This window comes from Mobula hypostoma, chromosome 14, assembly GCF_963921235.1.
Source record: "Mobula hypostoma chromosome 14, sMobHyp1.1, whole genome shotgun sequence".
NCBI classification, from domain to species: Eukaryota; Metazoa; Chordata; class Chondrichthyes; order Myliobatiformes; family Myliobatidae; genus Mobula; species Mobula hypostoma.
The window spans coordinates 5,538,256-5,563,049 of NC_086110.1; the positions used below are offsets into that span (position 1 = coordinate 5,538,256).

Consider the following 24,794-nt stretch of genomic DNA (forward strand, 5'->3'; position numbering starts at 1 on the left):
GTTGGTGTTGCAGGAATAACAAACCGGGCACAGGAACAGAAGGAGTCACACTACAGGCAAACATTCAGCCAGCACACCCATTCTGACCAATATGCACCCATTCGTATTAATCCCATTTTCCAGCACTTGGCCTGATAACCCAAGCGATTCAAGTGCTTGTCCAGACACTTCTCCAAAGTTGTCAGTGACTCTTCTTCCACCACTCTTTCTGGCAGTGTGTTCCAGGTAAAAACAGGTCCTCCCACTCTCTGAGTGAAAAGGTCCCATCAAAAACTATTACCCTGACTTAAATTGGTGTAGTTTAAGTTTTACTCACCTCTGACAAAGGGAAAAGTTTCCTGCAGTCTACTGTGTCTATATACATCATAATTTTTACAGCACCTTCGCTCCAGGGAGAACAGACCCAGCCTCTCCAGTCTCTTCTCATAATTGAAACGCCCCATCCTAATCCACACATATTGAATTTCCTCTGCATCCTCTCCAGTAGTATCATATTCCTCTTTTAGTGTATGACTAGGGATCTAAGAGTTATACAGAGACTGGGAGCAGTGGTGCTACAGAATGACTTGAATGAGAATCTTAATATTAATATTGTAATTTTAATATCTTAACATTCTGTACTTGAAGTAAATGTCAATCACTGGATATAATGTTGTTGGTGAATAGATTTGAGGCTACATTACCTCATAGTAGAGATGGAAAGATAGGATTTTGATAGATGGAGGAATAGAGGGACAGGGAGAAATGGTACTGAAGAGGAGTTGAGTACGGCGTCGTGAGCCATGATCGCAGTGAATAGCAGGCTAGGCTTGGAGGGCCTATTGTGTTCATGTTTGAGGAAAGACAATGAAGGTGAATAGTCACGAGTAGACAACAGGAATTCTGCAGATGCTGGAAATTCAAGCAACACACATCAAAGTTGCTGGTGAACGCAGCAGGCCAGGCAGCATCTATAGGAAGAGGTACAGTCGACGTTTCAGGCCGAGACCCTTCATCAGGACTAACGTTAGATGTGTTTGATGTGTGTTGCTAGTCATGAGTAGGATGTGCTTCAGGGTAATCATGCCCTTGAATCTAATTAATAAGTTCCAAGACCTAGGCTTCAAAATCTCCTTCTGCAAATGGATCCTCAAATTCTTAGCTGGCAGACCTCAGTCAGTACAGATTGGCAACAAGATCTCCCCCACAATCTCCATCAGCACGGGCACACCACAAGGGCATGTGCATAGCTCCCGGTTCTACACACTTATGACTCTGAAGCTAAGTACAGCTCCATTGTAACGTTTAAATTTGCTGGAAACACCTCTGTTTTTAGCCAAATCAAAGGTGGGGACGATTTGACTTATTCACTCAATGGCCACTTTATTAGGAACACCTGTATACCTGCTTACTAAAGCAAATATCAAATCAGCCAATCATGTAGCAGCATCTCAATGCATAAAAGCATGCCAGCATGGTCAAGAGGTTCAGTTGTTGTTCGGACCAAACATCACAATTGGAAAGAAATGTGACCGAAGTGACTTTGATGGTAGAATGATTGTTGGTGCCATAAGGAGTGGTTGGAATCTCTCAGAAATTGCTGATCTCCTAGGATTTTCACACACAACAGTCTTTAGAGTTTGGTGTGAAACACAAAAGGAACATCCAGTGAGCAGCAGTTCTGGGTGTGAAAATGCCTCATTAATTAGAGGTCAGTGGAGAATGGCCAGACTGGTTCAAGCTAACAGAAAGGCTCAAGTAACAACAGTGATATGCAGAAGAGCATCTCTGAACACACCACACTTCGATCCTTGAAGTGGATGGGCTACAGCAGCAGAAGGCCATGAGCATTCAGAGTGGCCTCTTTATTAAGTACAGGAGATACCTAATAAAGTGGCCACTGAGTGTAGGATAGAGATTGACAATCTGAATGGTGCCACAACTCCAACCTCCAGTCAATATCATCAAAACCTAATGACTGATTATTGTCTACAGGAGGAAGAAACTGAGGTCCATGTGCCAGTCCTTATTAAGGGATTGGAAGTGGAGAGGGTTAGTAACTTTAAAATCCTTGCCATTATCATATCAGAGGACCACACTGGGACCACCCCTAAGTACCATCAAAAATAAGACACGGCATCTAAAACTCTGACAGACCTGTGGAGAGTATCCTGTCTGGTATGGAAACATCAAAGCCCCAAGTACGGAAAATCCTACAAAAAGTGGTGGGTACAGCCCAATCCATCACAGGAAAAAGCCCTCCTGATCATTGAACCCATCTACAAGGAGCATTGCCACAGGAAAACAGCATCCATCATCAGGGACCCCAACCATCCAGGGCATGCTCCCATTTCTCTAATGCCATCAGGGAGGAGGTAGAAGAACCTCAGGTCCCACACCACTGGGTTCAGGAACAGTTATTAGCCCACAACCATCAGGCTCCTGAACCAGAGGAGAGAAATGGTTCCACAACCAAGGACTCTACAATCATGTTCTCAATTTTATGTATGTGTTTATTGATGTATGTGTTTTCACAGTTTGTCTTCTTTTGCACAATAGGTGTTTGTCAGTCTTTGTTCATGTGTAGAGTTTCATTGATTCTACTGTAAATACCTGCAGAGTGTAAATGCACGTGACACGTATTCAAAGGTTCAAGGTACATTTATTGTCAAAGTATGTATGCAATATACAACCCTGAGATTCATCTTCCCACAGGCAGTCTCAAAACAAAGAAACACCACAGAACATCAAACACACAATGAGCAAAAACAATCACTCAGACGACAAAAAAGAGTGAGAAACACAGAACATTAAACAGTCATTGAAATAGTCCAAGAATGTTCCGTTCAGTTCAGTTCAAGAATGTTCAGTTCAATTCAGTTCAGTGTTGCATCAGTTTTTGACTGCAGGCCACAAAGCCAGACTGCCCCGATCAAAAATCGTACAAAGTAGCAGTGAAAAAGGAGAAAGCAGAAGCTAGAAACACATCGTAATGTGAACTATAGAGTCCAATCCACAGATCGCATCAAGTAAACCTTGCCCAAGAACCAGGACTTTGGCACCATCCTCCAGTAGCTGCCAGTGAGAGAGAGAGAGAGACCGTCACACGCAGGGACCTTCCTCAGTCCACAGCAAGGGAGGGGGAAGAGAGAGAGAGGGAGAGGTAGGGGGGAGTGAGAGAGAGAGAGAGAGACACACACACACACACACAGGGACCTTCCTCAGTCCGCAGCAAGTGGGGGGGGGGAGAGAGAGAGAGGGAGAGGTAGAGGGGAGTGAGAGAGAGAGACACACACACACACACACACACACACAGGGACCTTCCTCAGTCCGCAGCAAGGGGGGGGGGAGAGAGAGAGAGGGAGAGGTAGGGGGGAGTGAGAGAGAGAGAGAGACACCCACACACACAGAGGGACCTTCCTCAGTCCGCAGCAAGGGAGGGGGGAGAGAGAAAGAGAGGTAGGGGGGAGAGAGAGTGAGAGAGAGAGAGAGAGGGGTAGGCAGGGCGGAGAGAGAGTGAGAGAGAGAGAGACACACACACACACAAAGGGACCTTCCTCAGTCAGCAACGAGTGAGAGGGAGAGAGACCAGCCAAACACAGACAGATGATGTTGAACGCCCACTTGCCTGCCAGTCTCATCCTCCTTGATTTCCATCTTGTTCAACACTCATCACAGTGCAATCAGCGAGAAAAGGGGTCAATCATGGGTTTGCCCCCCCCCCGCCATCTCCAGGCTTCTTGGCCATGAGGCCGCACTCTCCGCTTGATACCTCACCAAATTCCCTCAGAGACAACAAAGTCCCAGATCACTCAATCGGCCCAGAAACACACCATCAAAGTGTCAATCAGAGGTTCCAATAGTAGCAGAATCATATTTGAAAGAAGAAGTTTTATGAACTGTCTGAAAGACATCGCCACTGGTCGTGTTCACTGGTGCCATCTTGTTCAAACCGAGTACTTTGATAATAAATTTACTTTAAATTTTGATGCATTTTAAGTGTGTTGCAGAAGTATGTTTCAGCTTGAGTTACTTTTGCAAATGTAATTCACCAGTGTATTGCATGAATAGAAGCATAAGTGTGATTACTTTTGACAGGAAAAGTCGCAGAAAATGCTTAGCTTATCCTGAAGGGTAAAAATTTAAAGTCACAGAGAACCAAACGTATGTATGTACATAAACCTTTCAAGGTGACAAGATAAGTTAATAAAACTTACAGCTTTTTAAGAAGAGATAGAACGGTAATGATTATCCTATCGTTCATAAGGGCTCACCTGTCTATGATGGCAATGAAGAGGAATTTCATTGATTGGTAAAATCCCATCTTCCCCTGAACACACTTGTGTAATTTTACACTGCCTTCATAGAGAGCGTCCTCACATCAGCCATTACTGTCTGGTTTGGTGCAGCATCCTCACAATATACAAAAACTACAGCGAACGATCAGGTCAGCAGACAAGTTAATTGGCTGCAGTCTACCATCACCTGCAGGATTCGTCTGTGTCCAGGACAAAAAGCGGGCAGAAAAATTTATTATGTTCACTACCCACCCTGCATGCTGCCTTTTCCAAAAGCTCCTTTCAGGCAACGTCCACACTATGCCAGATAATTTCGAAAACAAAGCTTTTTCTCTTCGTTTTGACCCTCTGTCCACACTGAAACGGCGTTTTCATCCCCCGAAAATAGAGACTTTCAGAAACGGTCTCCAGAGTGAATAAATCTGAAAACGCCTAATATCCGTTGTAGTGTGTACGGGGTAAACAGAGAGATTTAAAAACGCTGTCATGACAAACCACAGCAACGATGCTTTTCCTGCTTCTGCTTGGTACTGCGCAAGCACTGCCGGACGACTGTTATAACGCGCAGTCGGTGTGAACGACGTGAGAGTTAAATTGTAAAGTGAGCTTTTTTGACTATTTAAAAACGCTGTCATGATGTGCCAGAACAGATAGCCGCAGTGTGGCATTTCATTGTTTTCTTGAACGCAACCACCTAACAATTTCAGAACAGACTGAAGCCAGAAGAGTTAGAAATGTACTCACCAAATACTTTGACCCATAGCTTACTGAATAAATAAGTATACTCACTGTTACGTACCCCGTAATTGGGTTGCCAAACCAGCAGAAATGGATCACTCAGTTGGAGTCTGGGGTACTAGAACTAAGAAAGTTTTATTAAAGAAACAAGCAACACAGTAATCGAAAGGATAATAAATGCAACAATTCAACAATGATAACCACACATGTGCACAGAATTAAGATAACAGCATCAATCAAGCTCTATCGTTGTCTAGGGGTAAATGACCAATTTCAAAATGACTCAAAAGTTCAGTCCAGTTTGTAGTTCAGTTCGCAGTAATCGTTGCCATGGCGATGGACAAGGTGGGGGAAGAGAGACAGAATAGGAACAACTGATCATTCAGACACGGCTTCACTCACAGACCAGCGAGATGGCTCACAAACAGCATTTGGGCGGGTCCTTGGTGATGTCACCTGAGGTCACCGACTGTGACCCCTCCTCCAGATGCGGTCGATCCTCTGCAGTGAACCCGGCACCCAGGCAAGGGCGGACACACACCGGGTTCCCGCTGATCGTACCTTTCCACCCTTGTCGTTGTCTGGGACTTCTCACCCACTCGTGAGAAGCGCACCGCTTCCAGGGTCTCGTTACCTCGGGTGGCGTGTGTCTGTCTTAGCGAACCTGTCCCTTTTTATCCCCCTGCTGGGGTATCGCCTGTCCATCACTTCAAACAGTTCAGGGTTCAAAGGGGGAGCCGCTCCAGACAGCTCTTCCTCCCACATCCCTTCATTACACATCTCCAGACGCTGCTCCATTGTTCCTTATCTCTCCTTCCCCTGAGGGCAGGTGGCAGACCAACTGCTGATGCCACTGATGCTAGCCCAGGCCAGCAAACATCTTAATTTTATGTGTATTCTCGTAACACTTCCCCCCTTTAAGGATTTTTACCGGGAGGTAAAAATTACAAACATGACTACATTATCTGATACATACACAATATACATCTTTAACAGTTATTTAGCTAATACAGAGAATTTGAAGCTGTCAACACCTTGACAGACAGTCATCACATTTTCTGTTCCTTTTACACGTGTTATTAATAATCCCTTAGACCAGGCTCCAACTCAGCAAACTTCATAGTGGCCAAAAACACTGATGAATTGCGACCAATGTAACCTCTCATTTGGTTTTTGTCCCGGACCACAACAACAAGGGTCGTCCCATTCCGACTCAATTTTCTCTCGCAAGGGCTTAGTAGGAGGGGGACGGGTATTGACCGCAGAGTTATTGCAAAACTTCCTGCAGTACCCCACCATCTCCAAAAGCCTTCTGAGGGCCCTCTTGTCCGTCGGGGTTGGGAGGTCAGCGATAGCCTGCACTGTAGCTTGCATCCCTGCCAGCTGCCCCTGTGTCACCACAATTCCCAGGTAAGTGACATTCGTGTGGCCGAATTCATTTTTTCCAAGGTTCACTATCAAGCTGGCTTCAGACAGCCGTGTTAAATTGCCAATACACACCTCTGTGTTCATCAGCCCTTTAGTCACTGAAATACTCAAAAAATATGGGTGTTGTTTACTTGGCTGCCCTATTGTAACAGACATAACCCAACGTCCCAGTTCTTTGCATTTCCTCGGGACAATCAAACACATAGGTGCGAGTCGTTTAATTACTCCTTCGGGGATTAAGGGAGAGACCTTATCAGTAGACCTGGCCAAAAGAATAGCCTTCTCCCATCTGACCGATCCCATCCTAATCTTTTCAAAATGGTTTTTTTCTCTTAACAAGGGGCCCCTAGCTTCATTGATTTCCACGCTAACACCGACTAGGTTTGTTAGCATATCAAAAGCCGGTGACCGTCTCAGTTCGCGTCGGTCATGATCAATAACATTCTTCCCCCTGGGCAGCCGGTAAATCTCTTTCATGATTCCACCAACTGTTTCCTCCAGCACCGCAAAATGTCCACCGGGGGGTACCTCGTGGGCCATGTTAAAAACCTCATCCCCGTAACTCTTTTGCACCACCCCCCACTCCTCATCTGCGGATGCTGTACTTGATTTCCCTTTCTTCCTTAGCACTTCCTCATCCGCACAATAGCTTGTCAAGGCTGTGTCAGAGAGAGCGGTCTCGGCAAAAACCATCAGCCCCTCGTCTCGCTCCTGCGTCTGCACAAATTCTTTCCTGGCTACTGCTACGTCCGTCCCAGCTCCCTCACTACCTCTTATCTCACTACACCCTGTCTCATACAAGGTTGGCAGAAATGTTTCAGCCAAATTCACCATCGCGGGCGGGGCCTCCATGCTGGCAGGCTGACCCGTCAATCTCACGACTGGGAACACGATTCCTCCGGCGATGTCATTACCGAGCAAGACTTCCACGTCTTTCATCGGTAATTCGGACCTCACCCCGATCGTGACTAGTCCAGAGACCAGGTTGCTCTGTAAATGTATCTGGTGCAAAGGGACTGACTCTGTCCCTTCCCCAACACCTTTGACCTCTACCTCCCCAGTCTGGGTCTCTGAGCTAAACTCTAATACACTCTTCAGTATTAGTGACTGACACGCTCCCGTGTCTCTCCAGATCCGCACTGGAACTGGTTTTAACCTCTTTTTCACTGACACCAGTCCGGCCGAGATAAACCTCTCGCGCCCTTCCTGGACTTTTTCAGACCTGTCCTTCCCTAGCGGTTCGCTTAACAGCTCAATACAGCCATTCAAAATTTCCGCTTTTCCTTTCCCCGTCTCCTTCCTTGGGGCAAAGCACCTGGACGCAAAGTGTCCGACTTTCCCACAATTATAACAGACGACCCCAGGAGACTTCCTACCGGACTGCTCCCGGTCTACCTTATCCTTTTCACTAGTCCCCGGCTTACTTTCTGACTTTTCCGGCGGACTCTCCCCTCCGTCCTGACTACCCTTCTGGTAGCCTTTACTCGGGGCAACCTTCATTTTATGCGTCAACGCATACTCATCCGCTAACTTAGCAGTTGCGGCTAACGTGGCTGCCTCTTTCTCATCGAGGTAGGGTCTCATACCCTCAGGGACACAACCTTTAAACTGCTCAATCAGAATCAGCTGCAGCAGTCTGTCATAATCCCCCTCTACCCCTTTCGAGGCGCACCAACGCTCACAATATGTTTGCATCTCGCGAGCAAACTCCAAATACGTGCGGTCCCACCGCTTCCTCGCATTCCGGAACCTCTGCCGGTATGCCTCCGGGACCAACTCATAAATCCTGAGGATGGCCTCCTTCACCACCTCATACTTCTGGGCATCTTCCGCGGATAAAGCGGAGTAAGCTTGTTGGGCCTTCCCTTTCAGTACACTCTGAAGTAAGACAACCCACTTATCCCTCGGCCATTCCTGACTTATGGCCACTTTTTCGAAATGGAGAAAGTACCGATCCACATCGGTATCGTCAAATGGGGGAACCAGCCTAACCTCCTGGGTCGCCCGGAACCCTCCACCTTGGTTCGGCACGAGCCCCTGCTCGGCCCTTATCTTTAACTTCTCCAGCTCAAATTCCCTTTCCCTCTGTTTCTCCTCTCTCTCCAACTGTCTGTCCCTCTCTCTCTCTTCTCTCTCCAACTGTCTGTCCCTCTCTCTCTCTTCTCTCTCCAACTGTCTGTCCCTCTCCTGCCTTTCTACCTCTCTCTCTTTCTCCTGCCTTTCTAACTCTCTCTCTTTCTCCTGCCTTTCTAACTCTCTCTCTTTCTCCTGCCTTTCTAACTCTCTCTCTTTCTCCTGCCTTTCTAACTGCCGTACCCGGAACTCGTGCTCGAGTCTCAGTTTTTCAAGCTGTACCTGTACCGCGTCTCCAGCAGGTTTTTCAATAGACACCTCCCCCAGCTCACCTTGGGGAAACACACCTTTAGATACATAGTGCTCTACAATAGCTCTGTGTATCTCCTCTCTCCTCATTGTCGACTTCACCTTAGCAAGATTCACCCGTTTAGCCACAGCTATCAATTCCGATTTCCTGGCATCCTCTAATGCCTCCAAGGTCGGCGCCTTTATAAATTCCTCAACCTCCATTTCTGCTGTTTGTCTTTTCTTTCTTTCGGGAATTTTAACCCAATCAATTTACTCCGTCCCAAATTTAGCGTTCAAAATCGCGGACGAGAACCCCACTTATGTTACGTACCCCGTAACTGGGTTGCCAAACCAGCAGAAATGGATCACTCAGTTGGAGTCTGGGGTACTAGAACTAAGAAAGTTTTATTAAAGAAACAAGCAACACAGTAATCGAAAGGATAATAAATGCAACAATTCAACAATGATAACTACACATGTGCACAGAATTAAGATAACAGCATCAATCAAGCTCTATCGTTGTCTAGGGGTAAATGACCAATTTCAAAATGACTCAAAAGTTCAGTCCAGTTTGTAGTTCAGTTCGCAGTAATCGTTGCCATGGCGATGGACAAGGTGGGGGGAGAGAGACAGAATAGGAACAACTGATCATTCAGACACGGCTTCACTCACAGACCAGCGGGATGGCTCACAAACAGCTTTTGGGCGGGTCCTTGGTGATGTCACCTGAGGTCACCGACTGTGACCCCTCCTCCAGATGCGGTCGATCCTCTGCAGTGAACCCGGCACCCAGGCAAGGGCGGACACACACCGGGTTCCCGCTGATCGTACCTTTCCACCCTTGTCGTTGTCTGGGACTTCTCACCCACTCGTGAGAAGCGCACCGCTTCCAGGGTCTCGTTACCTCGGGTGGCGTGTGTCTGTCTTAGCGAACCTGTCCCTTTTTATCCCCCTGCTGGGGTATCGCCTGTCCATCACTTCAAACAGTTCAGGGTTCAAAGGGGGAGCCGCTCCAGACAGCTCTTCCTCCCACATCCCTTCATTACACATCTCCAGACGCTGCTCCATTGTTCCTTATCTCTCCTTCCCCTGAGGGCAGGTGGCAGACCAACTGCTGATGCCACTGATGCTAGCCCAGGCCAGCAAACATCTTAATTTTATGTGTATTCTCGTAACATCACTTTGCCCTGTTTTCTGTCCTTGCTTGTATGAAGGTGGTTTACCTATTTATGCAAGTACTTCTCTGACAATAGATGTGTAACAGCCTAATGTAACATTGTATGGAAATACAAGTTAACACTGATGCAGACATGTTTTATACATTTAGCAAGATGCTTTATTAATGCAACAGAGTTAGTCAGTTTTTCAATGTTCGTCGTCAGCCGGGTCATACTGTCTGTGAACTCCCTGTCGGTTGCCTCCATACGCTCCAGGATTTGTTTTTTTTTAGTTTTAAGTCCTCCTGCACAAGAGCCAAGAGCAGTTCCTTTTACGTTTTTCTACTCTGTAACTGGAGAAACGCACACTAAGTATACCGTTTCCTCTTCGCTTGTTTTCTGTGTGCCCTGCAGAGGAGATTCGCCCAAATATTCGTGTTAGTGTGGACAGAGATATTTTGAAGAACGCTTAGTGTGTATGCCTGTCGTTTTTACTTGAAACCGGCGTTTTCAAAATTATCCGGCGTAGTGTGGACGTAGCCTCAGGAAAGCACTACGGGGCTATTAAAACAAAAACTTCACACCATCTTAACAGTTATTTCCCCCAGGCAGTAAACGTGATCAACCAGTCTAGTTATCCACCCACCATGCTCTATCTATTACCCCTGTCACTGCACTGCACTGGAAACACTTTAAACCACTTTTTATAAAGATGTTTGCATTGCAAATACTTGCTGGTAATTATGTATTTATGTACCTCTCATTTCATATGCATACTTTGACCTCGGACTTTATTTTTATATAATTATTTGTCTATAATTGTTGAAAGTTGTTTTTTCACCAACACACCACAACAAATTTCTAATATATGTAAATGAATATGGCAAATAAAATTGATCCTTGATGGAGTGGGAAAGTAGGGTGAACCAAGAGTGGATCAATCATTAACTTAGCAAATGGTGGAGGAGAACTAAGAGATTAATAGGCCCATTTCTACCTGTTTCCCACCCACTGTATGTTAATATTCACATTAAATTGAATTGGACTGGACTTTGAAAGCAAAATGCCTGTGATCAATGATGCATTTATACCTTGTTAATTACAAAAACTACATCTTTTTCAAGATGGAGCCAGAATATTGCATTCAATTCCAATTTAGAAAGAATTTCATGGCCTAGAAGAGGGTGCTGAAAGGTACTTATTCTATAGTTATCAGTGACGGCAAGATTTAGTTATCAGGGTAATGTACTGTAATAGGTAATTTTTCTTAAAGGGAGAAGATAGATGAATTTAAACTGAGATGGGTTGAATGGTTCCTTCAATGATCCTGTGCGACAAACCAAAGTACTCCCTTGATAGACACAAGTAAGTCCAGATGCCAGAATCTGGAGCAAAAAAATAAACTGTTGGAAGAACTCAGATCCCCAAATTTTTCCACAAATGCTGTTTAAGCCACTGTGTTCTTCCAGCAGTTTCTATTTTGCTCTAGAGAAACCTCCTTCACCCCTCTTTCCTGTCTTTTCATAACAACTGCTGTCCACCTATTGCCCAAACTGATCCAACTCACCACTTGGCAGGTCTATAGGCATTACGTTGCAGGATGGTTTGATGATGCCATACCCTGATTATATGTCACAACTTCAGTAGATGAGATGTATTGGATTTGATCATGATTGCTTGTCCATAGATAAGTTTCATCAATCATCTATTGTGATTCTTTTTCCAGATATTTGTTGGGACGGGTTCAGTGGTGTTAGAGTGATATCTGTACCTGGGACTGTCAGTTATGCCAGGAATCACGGTGTCTACCTCATTGACCAGGAGGTAAGGACTCTCAACACTCATGAATCAGACATCATAGCTAAAATGGGAAAATTGGAAGAGGTACTTTCTATAAGAAAGGCCTTTGTGAAAGCAAAAGGGCAATTCTGTGTGAAATTAGAGATACAATTGAGTGCTCAACAGCCGCGGAAGGGGTTGCAATGCAATTACTTGTGTAATGCCCAAGTTCATATTTTTACTGTTCTGCTGTATGCATTTCATTTTGTGCTGTTCTGTGCGAGCTGTTTATTTTCAGCTTATGTTGGGTTACTGTTGAAGATAGAGATAGGAGAAATGCGTGCCATCCAATTAGGATGGTCGGATTGAAGGGGAGGTTTCTCTGGTGAGGGACACTAAGGTTGGGCTTGGGACTTTTGTTCGAGAGGAGATGAAGATCGAAGACACTGGGGAGAACTGGTCATTATATACGGTCCAGTGGGAAGTCCATTTGTTCAAGATGGATTGCGAGCTGCGTTTGGAAGGTGGTGTGTGCTTTCACGTTGGCCGAGGACCCAGCGCGTGAGTGACAGAGAAGATGGATTGGAAGCGACATTCAGAAGGTGGTGTGTGCTTTCATGTTGACCGAGGGTCCAGCGCATGAGTGACAGCGAAGTTCAAGATGAGCTCCAACTTGGGCACGTTTGACTGTTTAACTAGAATGGGCCCTTTTCTTTTTGTTATTCTTTACTAACCCTTTAGTTAAGATTCATCAATATAATTCCTTTAATTGTAGGCAGTGTACTATCTGTTATTTTGTGGCATTAATTTGTAGCGGTAGCAAATAACACAGTATCCACACAAACTGGCAAACGGGGGTTTGGGTGGGGTTGAACGTGCTCAATCTCACGAGTTTGGTGGTTGCCAAGGTAAGTCTTCCCTAGACTTATGCAGCCAAGGAAACCAGGGTGTTTCACTTCCTATATGGTAAAATCTAACTGCATAAGTGGTAGTGATGCTTCACTTCCCAATGAATTCAATGGCTTTTATGCATACTTTGAAAGGGAGAATCTTCTCAGCATCCTTTGACCATTTGATCTCTTTCTCGGAGGCTGATGTAGTTATGAGTAGTTAACTGAGACTTTGCTGATGTCAATTAAAGTTCTCAAGTCTAATCCATCTGTCCTCCTATCACTCCCAATTCTCTCTCACTGTTCTCTTTAGCTTTTCTCCATCCACCACCACGCATTCTCCTACCCCTGCTCACACCAACTCTGTCAGTTGCCTCTGTTGTTGTATATATCAATGGGCATTGGGAGTCTGAACCAAGGGTAGGAACCCCTACCCACCCCCCACCCCCCAGCAAGTTCTGAAGGGTAGATTCAACTTTCGCTCCTGCACTTTGATTAACATGAACCGTTGAGAGAGCAGAGGGCAGAAAAAGGAAGAAGGTCTGTAGTTCAGGGCTCAGTAATGAGCCCATTCACAAACAATGATCTCTGTCTTGTCAGTGCCTCCATGTTTTGTTTCCATTTTACCTGTGGCTCTATATTTTATTAATCCATAGTGTATCATTGGCTAGGTTGTTCTTGTTCTATAGGGGGATATATTTCCTTTGGTTTATTGGTTGCCAAGATAAATATCTCACAAATTGAGGATCCTGAGGTAGTCAAATATGTGCATTAATGCATATATATAGCAACTTGTAGCACAGTTACAGCAATGTACAAGTTGCACTGTTGTTGAATGAATATCAATGACACCAGATTTCAGAAGTGGATGTTTATACCATGATATCTATGTTTATACAACCAACACACATAAAAGTTGCTGGTGAGCGCAGCAGGCCAGGCAACATCTCTAGGAAGAGGTACAGTCGACGTTTCAGGCTGAGACCCTTCATCAGGACTAACTGAAAGACGAGCCTCAGGTCTCAGCCTGAAACGTCGACTGTACCTCTTCCTAGAGATGCTGCCTGGCCTGCTGCGTTCACCGGCCACTTTGATGTGTGTTGCTTGAATTTCCAGCATCTGCAGATTTCCTCGTGTCTGTGGATCTATGTTTATACCTCTGCTCTCCAACCTTCGAACTTTTCACTCATTTCCACACCTGCAGCGGTAATTTTGCTTGGTGCTATAACCCTTCTCTCCTGTGTCATTCACTTGCATATCTACAGCCAGCAGTATGTATTTCCATTCCTGCCCCAGTTTGAGCCAGGTTTCTAATTCTGCCACACTTCAATAACTCCATGTAGGACATGTAGAAAGATAGAAATATAGAAAACCTACAACACACAATACAGGCTCTTCGGCCCACAAAGCTGCACCGAACATGTCTTTACCTTTAGAAATTACCTAGGGTTACCCATAGCCCTCTATTTTTCTAAGCTCCATGTATCTCTCCAGGAGTCTCTTAAAAGACCCTATCGTATCCGCCTCCACCACCATTGTCGGCAGCCCATTCCACCCACTCACCACTGTCTGTGTAAAAAACTTACCCCTGACATCTCCTCTGCACCTGCCTCCAAGCACCTTAAAACTGTGCCCTCTCGTGCTAGCCACTTCAGCCCTGGGGAAATGCCTCTGACTATCCACACAAACAATGCCTCTCATCATCTTATACACCTCTATCAGGTCACCTCTCATCCTCCGTCACTCCAGGGAAAAAAGGCTGAGTTCACTCAACCTATTGTCATAAGGCATGCTCCCCAATCCAGGCAACATCCTTGTAAATCTCCTCTGCACCATTTTTATGGTTTCCACATCCTTCCTGTAGTGAGGTGACCAGAACTGAGCACAGTACTCCAAGTGGGGTCTGACCAGGGTCCTATATAGCTACAACATTACCTCTCGGCTCCTAAACTCAATTCCACGATTGATGAAGGCCAATGCACCGTACGCCTTCTTAACCACAGAGTCAACCTGCGTAGCAGCTTTGAGTGTCCTGTGGACTCGGACCCCAAGATCCCTCTGATCCTCCACACTACCAAGAGTCTTACCATTACTATATTCTGCCATCATATTTGAATACTACACTGGACTGCACTGTAAACACCTTAAACTTCTTTTTATAATGCTGTTTACATTGTAAATACATGCTGGTATTTATGTATTTATGCTCATTTTATTCCATATCAAAACTTAACTTTATCTTTTATATAATTCTGTATGCTTTATGATTTTGAATGTTCTTTTTTGTTGCATGTCGCAGCCTGACCAACACATGTAAATGTATATGGCGAATTAAGTTGATCTTTGGTCCTTGACCTTTGTTGATCCCTGATCTAAGTCAGGTTAGGGGACCCCATTTTGGAAGTGTAAGCAATGGATTAGCTCAATCTCTTCAGGTATCTGAAGGAAGGGTCTGGTTGTACCAGAGGAGATCACGTGGTGGGACGTGTAATGATGGATCACACTTCTTTTTCGAGGGTTACATCTGTGACATCATCTATAAAGGGACAGAAGAGAAGATAAAGGAATGTGGACTACTGGACGGCAGAGTTCCTCTGGTATGTAGAAGGAGTTCCTGAATCTTTTGGTCACCTCTGCTTCCTCTAGTGATAGTCTAAACCAGCTTTTGTCAACCTTTTTGCCCTGGAGGAACCCTTGAAATAATTTTCAGGTCTCAGGGAACTCCTGCATAAAAATTATTCAATCTACCGCTCCCAGTACATTAGCGTGATCGGTAAATTGTAGATATAATAAACCAAAAATAATCGTCAATGCTGCTTTGAGTAGAGAATAAATGTTTAGCTAACCTTTCTTGAAAAAGAAGGCAGTTAAGTGTAGCCCCCCTGGCCACCCTCAGGGTCGCTCGGCTCGCTGTCGTCTAGGGAAACAGCCTCGGCCCCGGCAAACTGGATAATTCGTTTGTGTGGATGCTGTGTGAGGTACCCCACCCCGCCCAAATAACAGTCAATACACCAGATGCAATTAAATGATTTACAGTTTATAGATATTACTGGAACTATATAATTAAAAGAGAATAAAATATAAAAGGAAAATAAAAGGCGCCACACTTATCAAAGTTCAATCTCTTCGTGCACAAACAGTTGGAGCTCAAGGACCACCTTCTTCACCCTGCGACCCCCTCGGACTACCTCGACCGGCCGCCTGGGACCAACAATGGTGGTCGACCAGATGCTCCACACCAGTCCGTCTCCGTCTCCTCGCAGAACGTCCCGCTCGGGGTCCGACCCCGTTAGCGGACTCACAGCCCCTCGTCCATCCTCTGTCTCGATCTCCCGCCTTCTGTCCCAAAACCCCGCGCATACAGTATCTTCAAATACACCAAAACCATAACAACTATCCCAATTGGTTAATAACGTATTTCTTATCACCCTCTAAACCAAAATAAGCTGCTAGTGCAAACTTTCTCAGCATTTAACACAACAAAGCCGCATTCCCCAGATTAACATAACAAAGACGCCATTTTAATTAGCCTCTGAAGTAACATAAAAGTCGAAACCCCTTTACACTAGCTTAGTTTACCTTTCTTGAAATTAATCCCTTTCTTTTCCTTTCATAAATTTTAAAAACTCATAAGGCAAACATAATAAATTTCTGTTAAATAACTGGTTGAAACCAAAATGGGATTTAATCTTTCTAGAGGTGGGCTCAGTAGATTTAATTTAAATAAAGGTTGTAAATTGATTTTAATTAATGCTATTTACAAGATGAAAATTTATTGACAATGTTGAATAGTATAGTTACTAAAAACCATAAGCCAATATAAAGAGAATAAAATCACACATAAAAATAAAGAAATAAAACTAACAGTGCAGGAGATTCTAATTAAAAGCTACAGCAAAAAGAAAAGTTTCGAGGCTCATTTTAAAAGAGTTTAAAGTTGGAGCAGACTTCAGATTCTCTGGAAGGTTATTCCAGGTATGTGGAGTATAGTAACTAAAAGCTGCTTCACCATGTTTAGTTTTGACCCTGGGGATGGTAAACAGACTAGCCTCAGACGACCTGAGCGCTCAGGAAGGTTCATAATGCAGCAGGAGATCGGGGATGTATTTTGGCCCTCGACCATTATAAACCAGTACAGTAGTAATATTTTAAACCCAGTCCTCTGATGGACAGGAAGCCAGTGTAGTGATTTGAGAACTGGAGTGATGTGTTTTACTTTCTTGGTCTTCGTGAGGACTCCAGCAGCAGTGTTCTGAATGAGCTGCAGTCTGTCAGAGGGATTTCTTACAGAGATCTATGAAAACACCATTACAGTAGTCAAACTTACTAAAAATAAATGTATGGATGAGTTTTTCTAGATCTTGCTGAAAATCTCGCTATATTTTAAGATGGTAGTAGGCTGACTTTGTAATTGTCTTAATGTGACAGTTAAAATTTAAGTCAGAGTCCACCACAGTACCAAGGTTTCTGACTTGGTTTGTGGTCTGTAACGACAGAAATTGTAAGTGAGCGTTGAATTTTAATTGTCCTTTTTTGGCACCAAAATGAATTATTTCAGTTTTCTCTTTGCTTAACTGGAGGAAGTTTTGACTCATTCAGTCAGAGATTTGTTCAATACAGAATTTTAGTGATTGTTTGGGACCATAGTCACTCGATGACACTGTTATATAAATCTGAGTGTCATCGACATTATTATGGTAAGATATTTTGTTGCTTACCATGATTCAAGCTACAAGGAGCACGTACAGTATACGTTAAACAGAAGTATGGATCCTTGAGGCACTCCACATGTTATTTTTGTTGGGTCAGATAGCGCTTACCAATCCATACAAAATAGACCCTCTCCTGTAAATACAATTTCAACCGTACCGGAGAGTCCCACCAGTTTTATGGTCTGTCCAGTAATATGCCATGGTCAACTGTGTCAAAAGCAGCACTAAGATCTAGTAAAATCAAAACTGAAATTTGATCCTCATCATAGTTTGAGCGGATGTCATTTCAATGACTGTTGTTGACCAGAATGGTCTCAGTGCTGTGGTGTTGTTGAAATCCAGACTGGAAAACATCCATATAATAGCTTAGTGCCAAAAAGCTATTAAGAAAGGAGAGTAGACCTCTCTGACTCCTTCATCTTAGAGAGACCTCTCTGACTCCTTCATCTTAGAGAGAGGCACTAGACAGGGATGCCCAATTTCTCCTCTCCTTTCTGCGCTATATATTGAACCGCTTGCCCAACTAATAAGACAGAGCAAAATCGTAAAAGGTATCAAGGTGGCAGGGATTGAACAGAAAGTGGCGTTATTCGCAGATGATGTTTTGGCCTATCTGAGTGAACCAGAAAAATCATTTATAGGATTGTTTACACTGTTGGATGACTTTGGGAAAATATCAGGTTATAAAATAAATGTAAAGAAAACGCAGGTTATGTCCCTAAATTATACACCATCCAAAAAATTGCAGGATACATTCAATCTTAAGTGGGAAGCTAAATCATTAAAATATTTAGGAATAACCCTGCCGAAGGATCTTTCAACACTGTCACAGGTAAATTATGGGCCATTAATCTCAGAGATAAAAGCAGATATGCATAGATGGAATCTTATCCCTTTTTTAGGTTTAAATTCAAGGATAAATACTATAAAAATGAATATTCTTCCTCAGTTATTATATCTTTTCCGTACTTTACCAGTGGAGGTGGATTATAATCAATTCAGGGTATGGGACAAATGGATTTCCTGCTTCATTTGGCAAGGAAAGAAACCTAGAATTCGATATAACACCTTACAGTTAGGGAAGGAAGGAGGAGGTATGGTTCTTCCTTGCCTGAGAAATTATTTTTATGCCTCACAGATAACCCCTCTGTTATATTGGTGTAATAGGGAATATAAGGCTAGATGGAAGGAAATAGAATTTGGATTAGTTGACAGTTTTCCTCTACAGACCTCAATAGCTGACAAAGGATTGATGGCCCAGTTGGAGAAATTTAAAAACGGTTGGATAAATCTTACATTAAAAGTATGGCAGAAGGTGGTTAATTCATGTGGAATTAATAACACGTTAAAACTCTTCAGATGGTGTGCATATGATACCGAGTTCCTTCCCAACAGAGGAGATAAAAGATTTGAGCTATGGATAAAGAAAGGTCTTACAAACTACCTCTCATTTATAGATAAAAGAGTATTACAAAGTTTCCAAATCCTGCAGGACAAACATGGCCTAGAACATAATGACTTCTTTAGGTACCTTCAAGTACGAGACTATGTTAACCAGAGTTGTAGATATACAGACCTAACTACAGTAGAATTCGAATTTTTCAAGATTCTGAATTCAGCTTGCAGTTCAATACCTAGTAACTCAGTTTCTCGATTATATAATGCACTCTCCCATGCTAAAAATGTAAATACACTGTATATTAAAGAGAAGTGGGAGAAAGAAGCGGGGTTGGTACTTTCAGAGGAGGCTTGGGGGAAAATCTGCAGCTTTCAATGGTCCTCGACTAATTCTTTGACTTGGAGAGAACATTGTTGGAAAAACATTATAAGATACTTCAAGACCCCATATCAGGAAAAATATAAAGATACAAATGTGATGTGTTGGAGAAGGTGCAGCTCCAAGGAGGCAAATCATTTTCATATTTTCTGGGATTGCCCTAAATTAAGTCTATATTGGGAAAGTATTCATAGAACATTAGTTAAGGTACTTAGGTCCCAGATACCTCTGAACTTTGAGACACTCTATTTGGGGCATGTATTGTTTCTTGAACAGAAGGAAGATATAAAGTTGCTGCAGGCCCTCTTAGCGGCAAGTAAGAAATCAATCACTAGAAAATGGCTAAATCCAATACCACCTACATTAGAAGATTGGTACGAAATTATCTTGGAAATATTTAAAATGGAAAAGTTGACTTACTCCCTGAGAACACAAAAAGAAACATTTTATCAAATCTGGAATAAATGGATTGAATATATAACCCCAATGCGAGCAGACTTTAGATGACTCTCCTAATGATTTATACTGCTCTTCTCATCAACACAGTAATATTGCTAACGTAAGCACCCCTAGTCTAAATGTCTTTTTTTTTTTGTTTTCTTTTGGAAAATAGAGAATTAACACAAGTAAAGGGAAAGATTTGGGAAAGGGATAAAAAAATGAAAAAATTAAGTAAATAAGTACATAGGGATTGGATAATTATGTCTGTGGGCAGGAGCAAGCATGAACAAATTAGGATATAAACACCTACAATGGTTGGTACATAGGCTTATATACAACATTTTGGACCAGTGGAAATGGTCCAGAAGGGTTATATGGAAACTATTATTACCATTTTTCTTAACAATTAATTCCATTACTTAGCCTAATAGGTTAGATTTACCACAGTACATAATTATCTATTTAAGTGTTTATTTTCCTTTTATATCATCTCAATGTGTACTTAAGAATGTATGAAAAAATGGAAAGGGTTATATGTGTGAAAAAAGTACATGATATTTGTGAATTCCTTATCCAAATAAAAATAAAATTTTAAAAAAAGAAAGGAGAGTAAGTGAAGCCAACAGGAAGTCAGTAGTTATTTCTCCAGTCCATAATCAGCTACACTTTGAACAGAAAAGTCTCATCTTCTTCATTCACTGTCTCCTGCTCTCCAGGTATCGGGTATTGTGTTCTTCTCATCGAAGACTGCGGAGAAACTCCTGGCTATGCATGTCATACCTCCACTGGATGGTTGCACCTACATGGGTCTGGACTCAGGGGCTCCTTCGGTTCAGGTACTGTACATAGAATATAGACCAGCACAGTGCAGTACGTCCCTTTACAACAGAGATGAGGAGGAATTTCTTTAGCCAATGGGTGGTAAATCTGTGGAATTCATTGCCACAGACGGCTGTGGAGGCCAAGTCATTGGTTATATTTAAAGCAGAGGTTAATAGGTTCTTCACAAACACAAGAAAATCTGCAGAAGCTGGAAATCCACACACAAAATTCTGGAGGAACTCAGCAGGCCAGGCAGCATCTATGAAAAAGAGTGAACAGACATTTCGAGCTGAGACACTTCATCAGGACTCAGGACTTTAACTGTTAGAGTCTCATAAACATCCCTATTATGTCCTTAATGTACCCAAATACCTCTACCACCAGCCTTGGCAGTATGTTCAATGCACCCACCATTCTCTCTGTAAAAAAAACTACCTCTTACATCCCCCTATACTTTCCTCCAATCACCTTAAAATTACACCCTTTTGCGATAGCCATTTCTACCTTGGAAAAAAGGTGTTGGCAGTCCATGCTATCAATGCCTCTTATTTTGAAATCTCTTAGACCAAGCGTTTGGATCACTTAGCATCACAGTTGTGTCAGGAAATAAAGGCTGCTAGGTCCAACATCACAACACATATAAACAATTATGTGCACACAAAACACTGGGGAAACTCAGCAGGTAAGGCAGCATCTATTAAAGGAAAATGGACAGTCAGTATATCAAGTGGAGACCCTTCATCGGGACTGGAAAGTTAAAGCAGGAGTGGTTGGTATGAAGGGGTAGGTCAAGAATGGAATGGTGATGGGGGATCGAGATGAGGTTGTGGGCAGGTGGGGGAAGGAGGGTGGTGAGAGGGATCTAAGGAGCTGGGAGGTGATTGGGAGAAATGACCAAGAGTTGAAGAAGATGATCCGAGAGGATAGTAGAGTATGAAATGAAGGGAAGGAGGTGGAGAGGGGAGCTGTGTGTCAGTGTTGGGCAGATGGAGAGGGTGGGAGAAGGGAAAGATACCAGGAGGTGAGGGTCAGTGAGATTAGGAGGGGCAATAAAGGGGAGGGGGAAAGCACAGACAGTAGTGACTACCAGAAGTTAGAGAGAAAAATATCTGGTGTCTCCAAACAAATCACACAAGTTGGTCTCAGCTGCATCTTACTCAGTGCTGGTAATCACTGAATTCACTCAGTATGACGATGGTTTGACATGGGACATGCAGCAGTGCAGCCCAAGTACTGCACTGGAGCGACAGTAGAACGGGTCACTAACCCTGAACTCAACTCAGGTGAGAGTGTTTCCTACCACACTGACAGGCTGCGGTACCGGGCACGCCGAATCAGAGTCACTGGTGGAGGGGGCTACAGTTTGGGGCGCCACAGTTCCAAGTTCAATTCCAGTGATGTCTGTAAGGAATTTGTACTCCCTCCCCGTGAACACCGTGGGTTTCCTTTGGGTGCTCTGGTTTCCTCCCACATTCCAAAGACGTATCAGTTACTACATTAATTGGTCATTGTAAATTGCCCCAGGATTAGGCTAGGACATAAATTGGTGGGTTGCTGAGTAGTGAACTCGTTGGCCTGAAGGGGCCTCCTCTTTAAATAAATAATTATATGTTGTGATATTTATTGTTTTGTAGCAGCAGTAAAGTGCAAGACATAAAATAATTAATATACTGTAAATTACAATTACAATAAATAAATAATGCAAAAGAGAACAGCAAGGTCATGTCCATCAGTTCAGAGACCTGATGGTGGAGGGGAAGAGGCTGTTTCTAAAACATTGTGTGTGGGTCTTCAGGCTCCCTCTTCGTGGTAATGAGAAGAGGGCATGTCCCAGATGGTGAGAATCCTTAATGATGGATGCCATACTCCTGAGGCATCATCTTCTGAAGATGTCCTTTGATGGTGGGGAGGTTTGTAGCCAAGGTGGAGCTGGCTGCGATCCCATGGGTCTACGGCTTTGGTAGAAGTAGTGGCCACACTTAGAGGACCAATGTAGTGTGAATTGATTTTTGCTTTGTCTTTTAAATCTGTAGGGATGGACAGAGGAGTAAGAGGTCAGGTTAGGGTTTAAGGACAGGATATAGAGGAATTAGAGGTCAGGCTGGAGCCCAAGCTTCCACCCAGTGATGGGGACATCTGTGGTCAGATGTCGGGCCGGCAGACCAGCACGGATAAGGGCCGGTGGTCCTCCCGAGGGTCAATGAGTTGTCAGTGGATCCCAGAGTTGGAGTACATGTGGTCAGGAGGAACGAGGGCCAATGACAACCTAGGTATGTGAACAGTGAAAATGGAGTTCCAGGCAGAGTGTTCCCTGGTCGATGATTAATAGGACTGATACTGAAGGTCGAAGCTGAAGGTCAGTTGGTAGTCTGGGAGCCATGGTAGCATAGCGGTTAGTGCAATTCTGGTGTCCTCTGTAAGCACGTTTGTATGTTCCTTCCCGAGTGTGCGTGGTTTCCTCCAGGTACTCTGGTTTCCTCCCACATTCCAAAGACATACCAGTTAGTAGATTGTAAATTATCTTGAGATTAAGCTAGGGTTAAATCAGTGGGCTGCTGGGCAGTGTGGCTCAAAGGGCCGAAAGGCTCTGTTCCACAGTGTATCTCAATAAATAAATAAATTAAATAAAATTAAAGTAGAGGCTGAGGCCAGAGGCCAGAGGCCCCAGTCCGGGAGTCCACTGGGGAAGTCGAAGGCCCAATATCTACTAGTCCGAGCCTGCTGGAGTGTGAAGGCGGCCTGTCCCGGGGTTGGAGGACTCTGACTGTTCAAGGGTAGGTGGGAAGGAGGGAAGAATGGGGTTTGTTTTGCTGTTGCTGTTTAGTCACCTGTTTTGTTTTGTTGTGTTCTGTGTTGATCTGCTGAGAGCTGTGGGTATATTACGTTGGTGCTGGGATGTGTGGGGACACTTGCGGGCTGCTTCCAGCACATCGTTGGGTGTGTTGGCTGTTAACACAAATGACACATTTCACTGTACATTTCTATGTCCCCGTGATGTGTAAATAAACTTGATTCTTGAACCTTGGTTCTGAACTGTGCCTGTCCCAAGTGTAAGATATTCCATTGGCCCCCGCAGCTGTCTATCTTCTTTGACATCCTGCTCTGTATGGCGCGCCGAGTTGGCAGGGACGTGTTTGTGGACGGAGCGAGAAGGACCCTGCAGAGCAGCGAGATCACTCCCCCCAGCACGGACGTGACGACCATGAGCAGTGCCAGGGCTGTGCTTTGGCAGGAGCTCCGAGGGATTCCCGTCACTGCAGGTGAGTGTGATTCACACCTGTGGTGCAAGCATTTCAGACCTCCACACTCAGATGTCCGCAGAGGAATGCTGCCAGCTGGCACATTCCAGGCTGCAGATGGCCTGAAGTTTGGGGCAGCCGCCACAGGAGCTCGGTGGGGCGATGACCACAGTATAGGGTCCTTCTGCTGCTGAGGAGGGAGGTGAAGAAACCCCTCAATTATCGTCGTAGCACGCTACCCCAGGGAGCCTCATGAGTGGCAAGAGTTTTATTGGTTTTAAAAATGTAATAGAACACTACTAAATGCATTGACTCTGAACGTGAGAATGAAAAGGCACAGCGCAGTTTATCCTTGTAATCTTATATTATGAATGAAGTTTATTTTCATATCTTAATAATGTTCAGCATCTACATGTAATTACTGCCACTGTAACGTAACCTTCTCTCCACTTATTTCGGTATTGAAGAACGGTCAGTGGCAATTGGAATTGAGTCTGTTCTACCCGCGTTGCTGAGAGTTGCTCTGTGTTGTTCTGCCTCAGAGGCTACAAGCTCACCTGAGACATCGACCCACTGTGGAAATTTCCAGCCACTATATTTACATTTGCTTTCACAATCTCACAGCACCTGCTTACTGCTGATGAGGTTCATGTGGAATATATCTACTGTTTTGGATAGTCGATCGGCTTCACAGCAACACTGACCTGGTTCTGTCCTGACCTCAAGTGTTGTACCTGTGGAGTTTGCACGTCCTTGTGACTGCCTGGATTTCTCCTGGCTGTTCTACCTTCCTCCTCAACACAAAAATGTGGGGGTCGGTAAGTTCGTTGCCTGCTGTAAATTGTCCCTATTGACAATAAATTCAGGTGTGGGGGCAGGAAAGTTGGGAATATAGGGTGAGCGTAAATTGGTGCTTGATTGTTGACACACAACCGATGGGCCAAAGGGCCTGTTTCTATGCTGTATTACTCTACTGTTGTAGGGAATCTTGTGGGCAATTTACGCACGGCCACCTTTTCAACCTCAGTTAAATAAATGGCTGTAGTGTTTGTTGAGAGACTAACTTTGGCCAAGAGAATATGATAAAATGGCCCACCATGCTATCATTCCTAGCTTGTAAGGGCACACAAGGTACTAGTATAATATTTCTTTGACAGATATCATCTGTGA

At 44.0% G+C, this 24,794-nt stretch overlaps 1 protein-coding gene across 2 annotated transcripts in view; it reads left to right on the forward strand.

The window, feature by feature from the left end:
• The window catches only part of LOC134356069 (L-fucose kinase), a 370,621-nt gene that overhangs the window by 290,965 nt on the left and 54,862 nt on the right, over nucleotides 1-24,794 (forward strand). For both annotated transcript variants that reach the window (XM_063066612.1, XM_063066613.1), the window contains exons 7-10: nucleotides 11,691-11,788; nucleotides 15,150-15,230; nucleotides 20,280-20,399; nucleotides 23,462-23,645. In XM_063066612.1, the coding sequence (XP_062922682.1) occupies nucleotides 11,691-11,788; nucleotides 15,150-15,230; nucleotides 20,280-20,399; nucleotides 23,462-23,645 (483 nt within the window). The remainder of the gene's footprint in view (nucleotides 1-11,690; nucleotides 11,789-15,149; nucleotides 15,231-20,279; nucleotides 20,400-23,461; nucleotides 23,646-24,794) is intronic.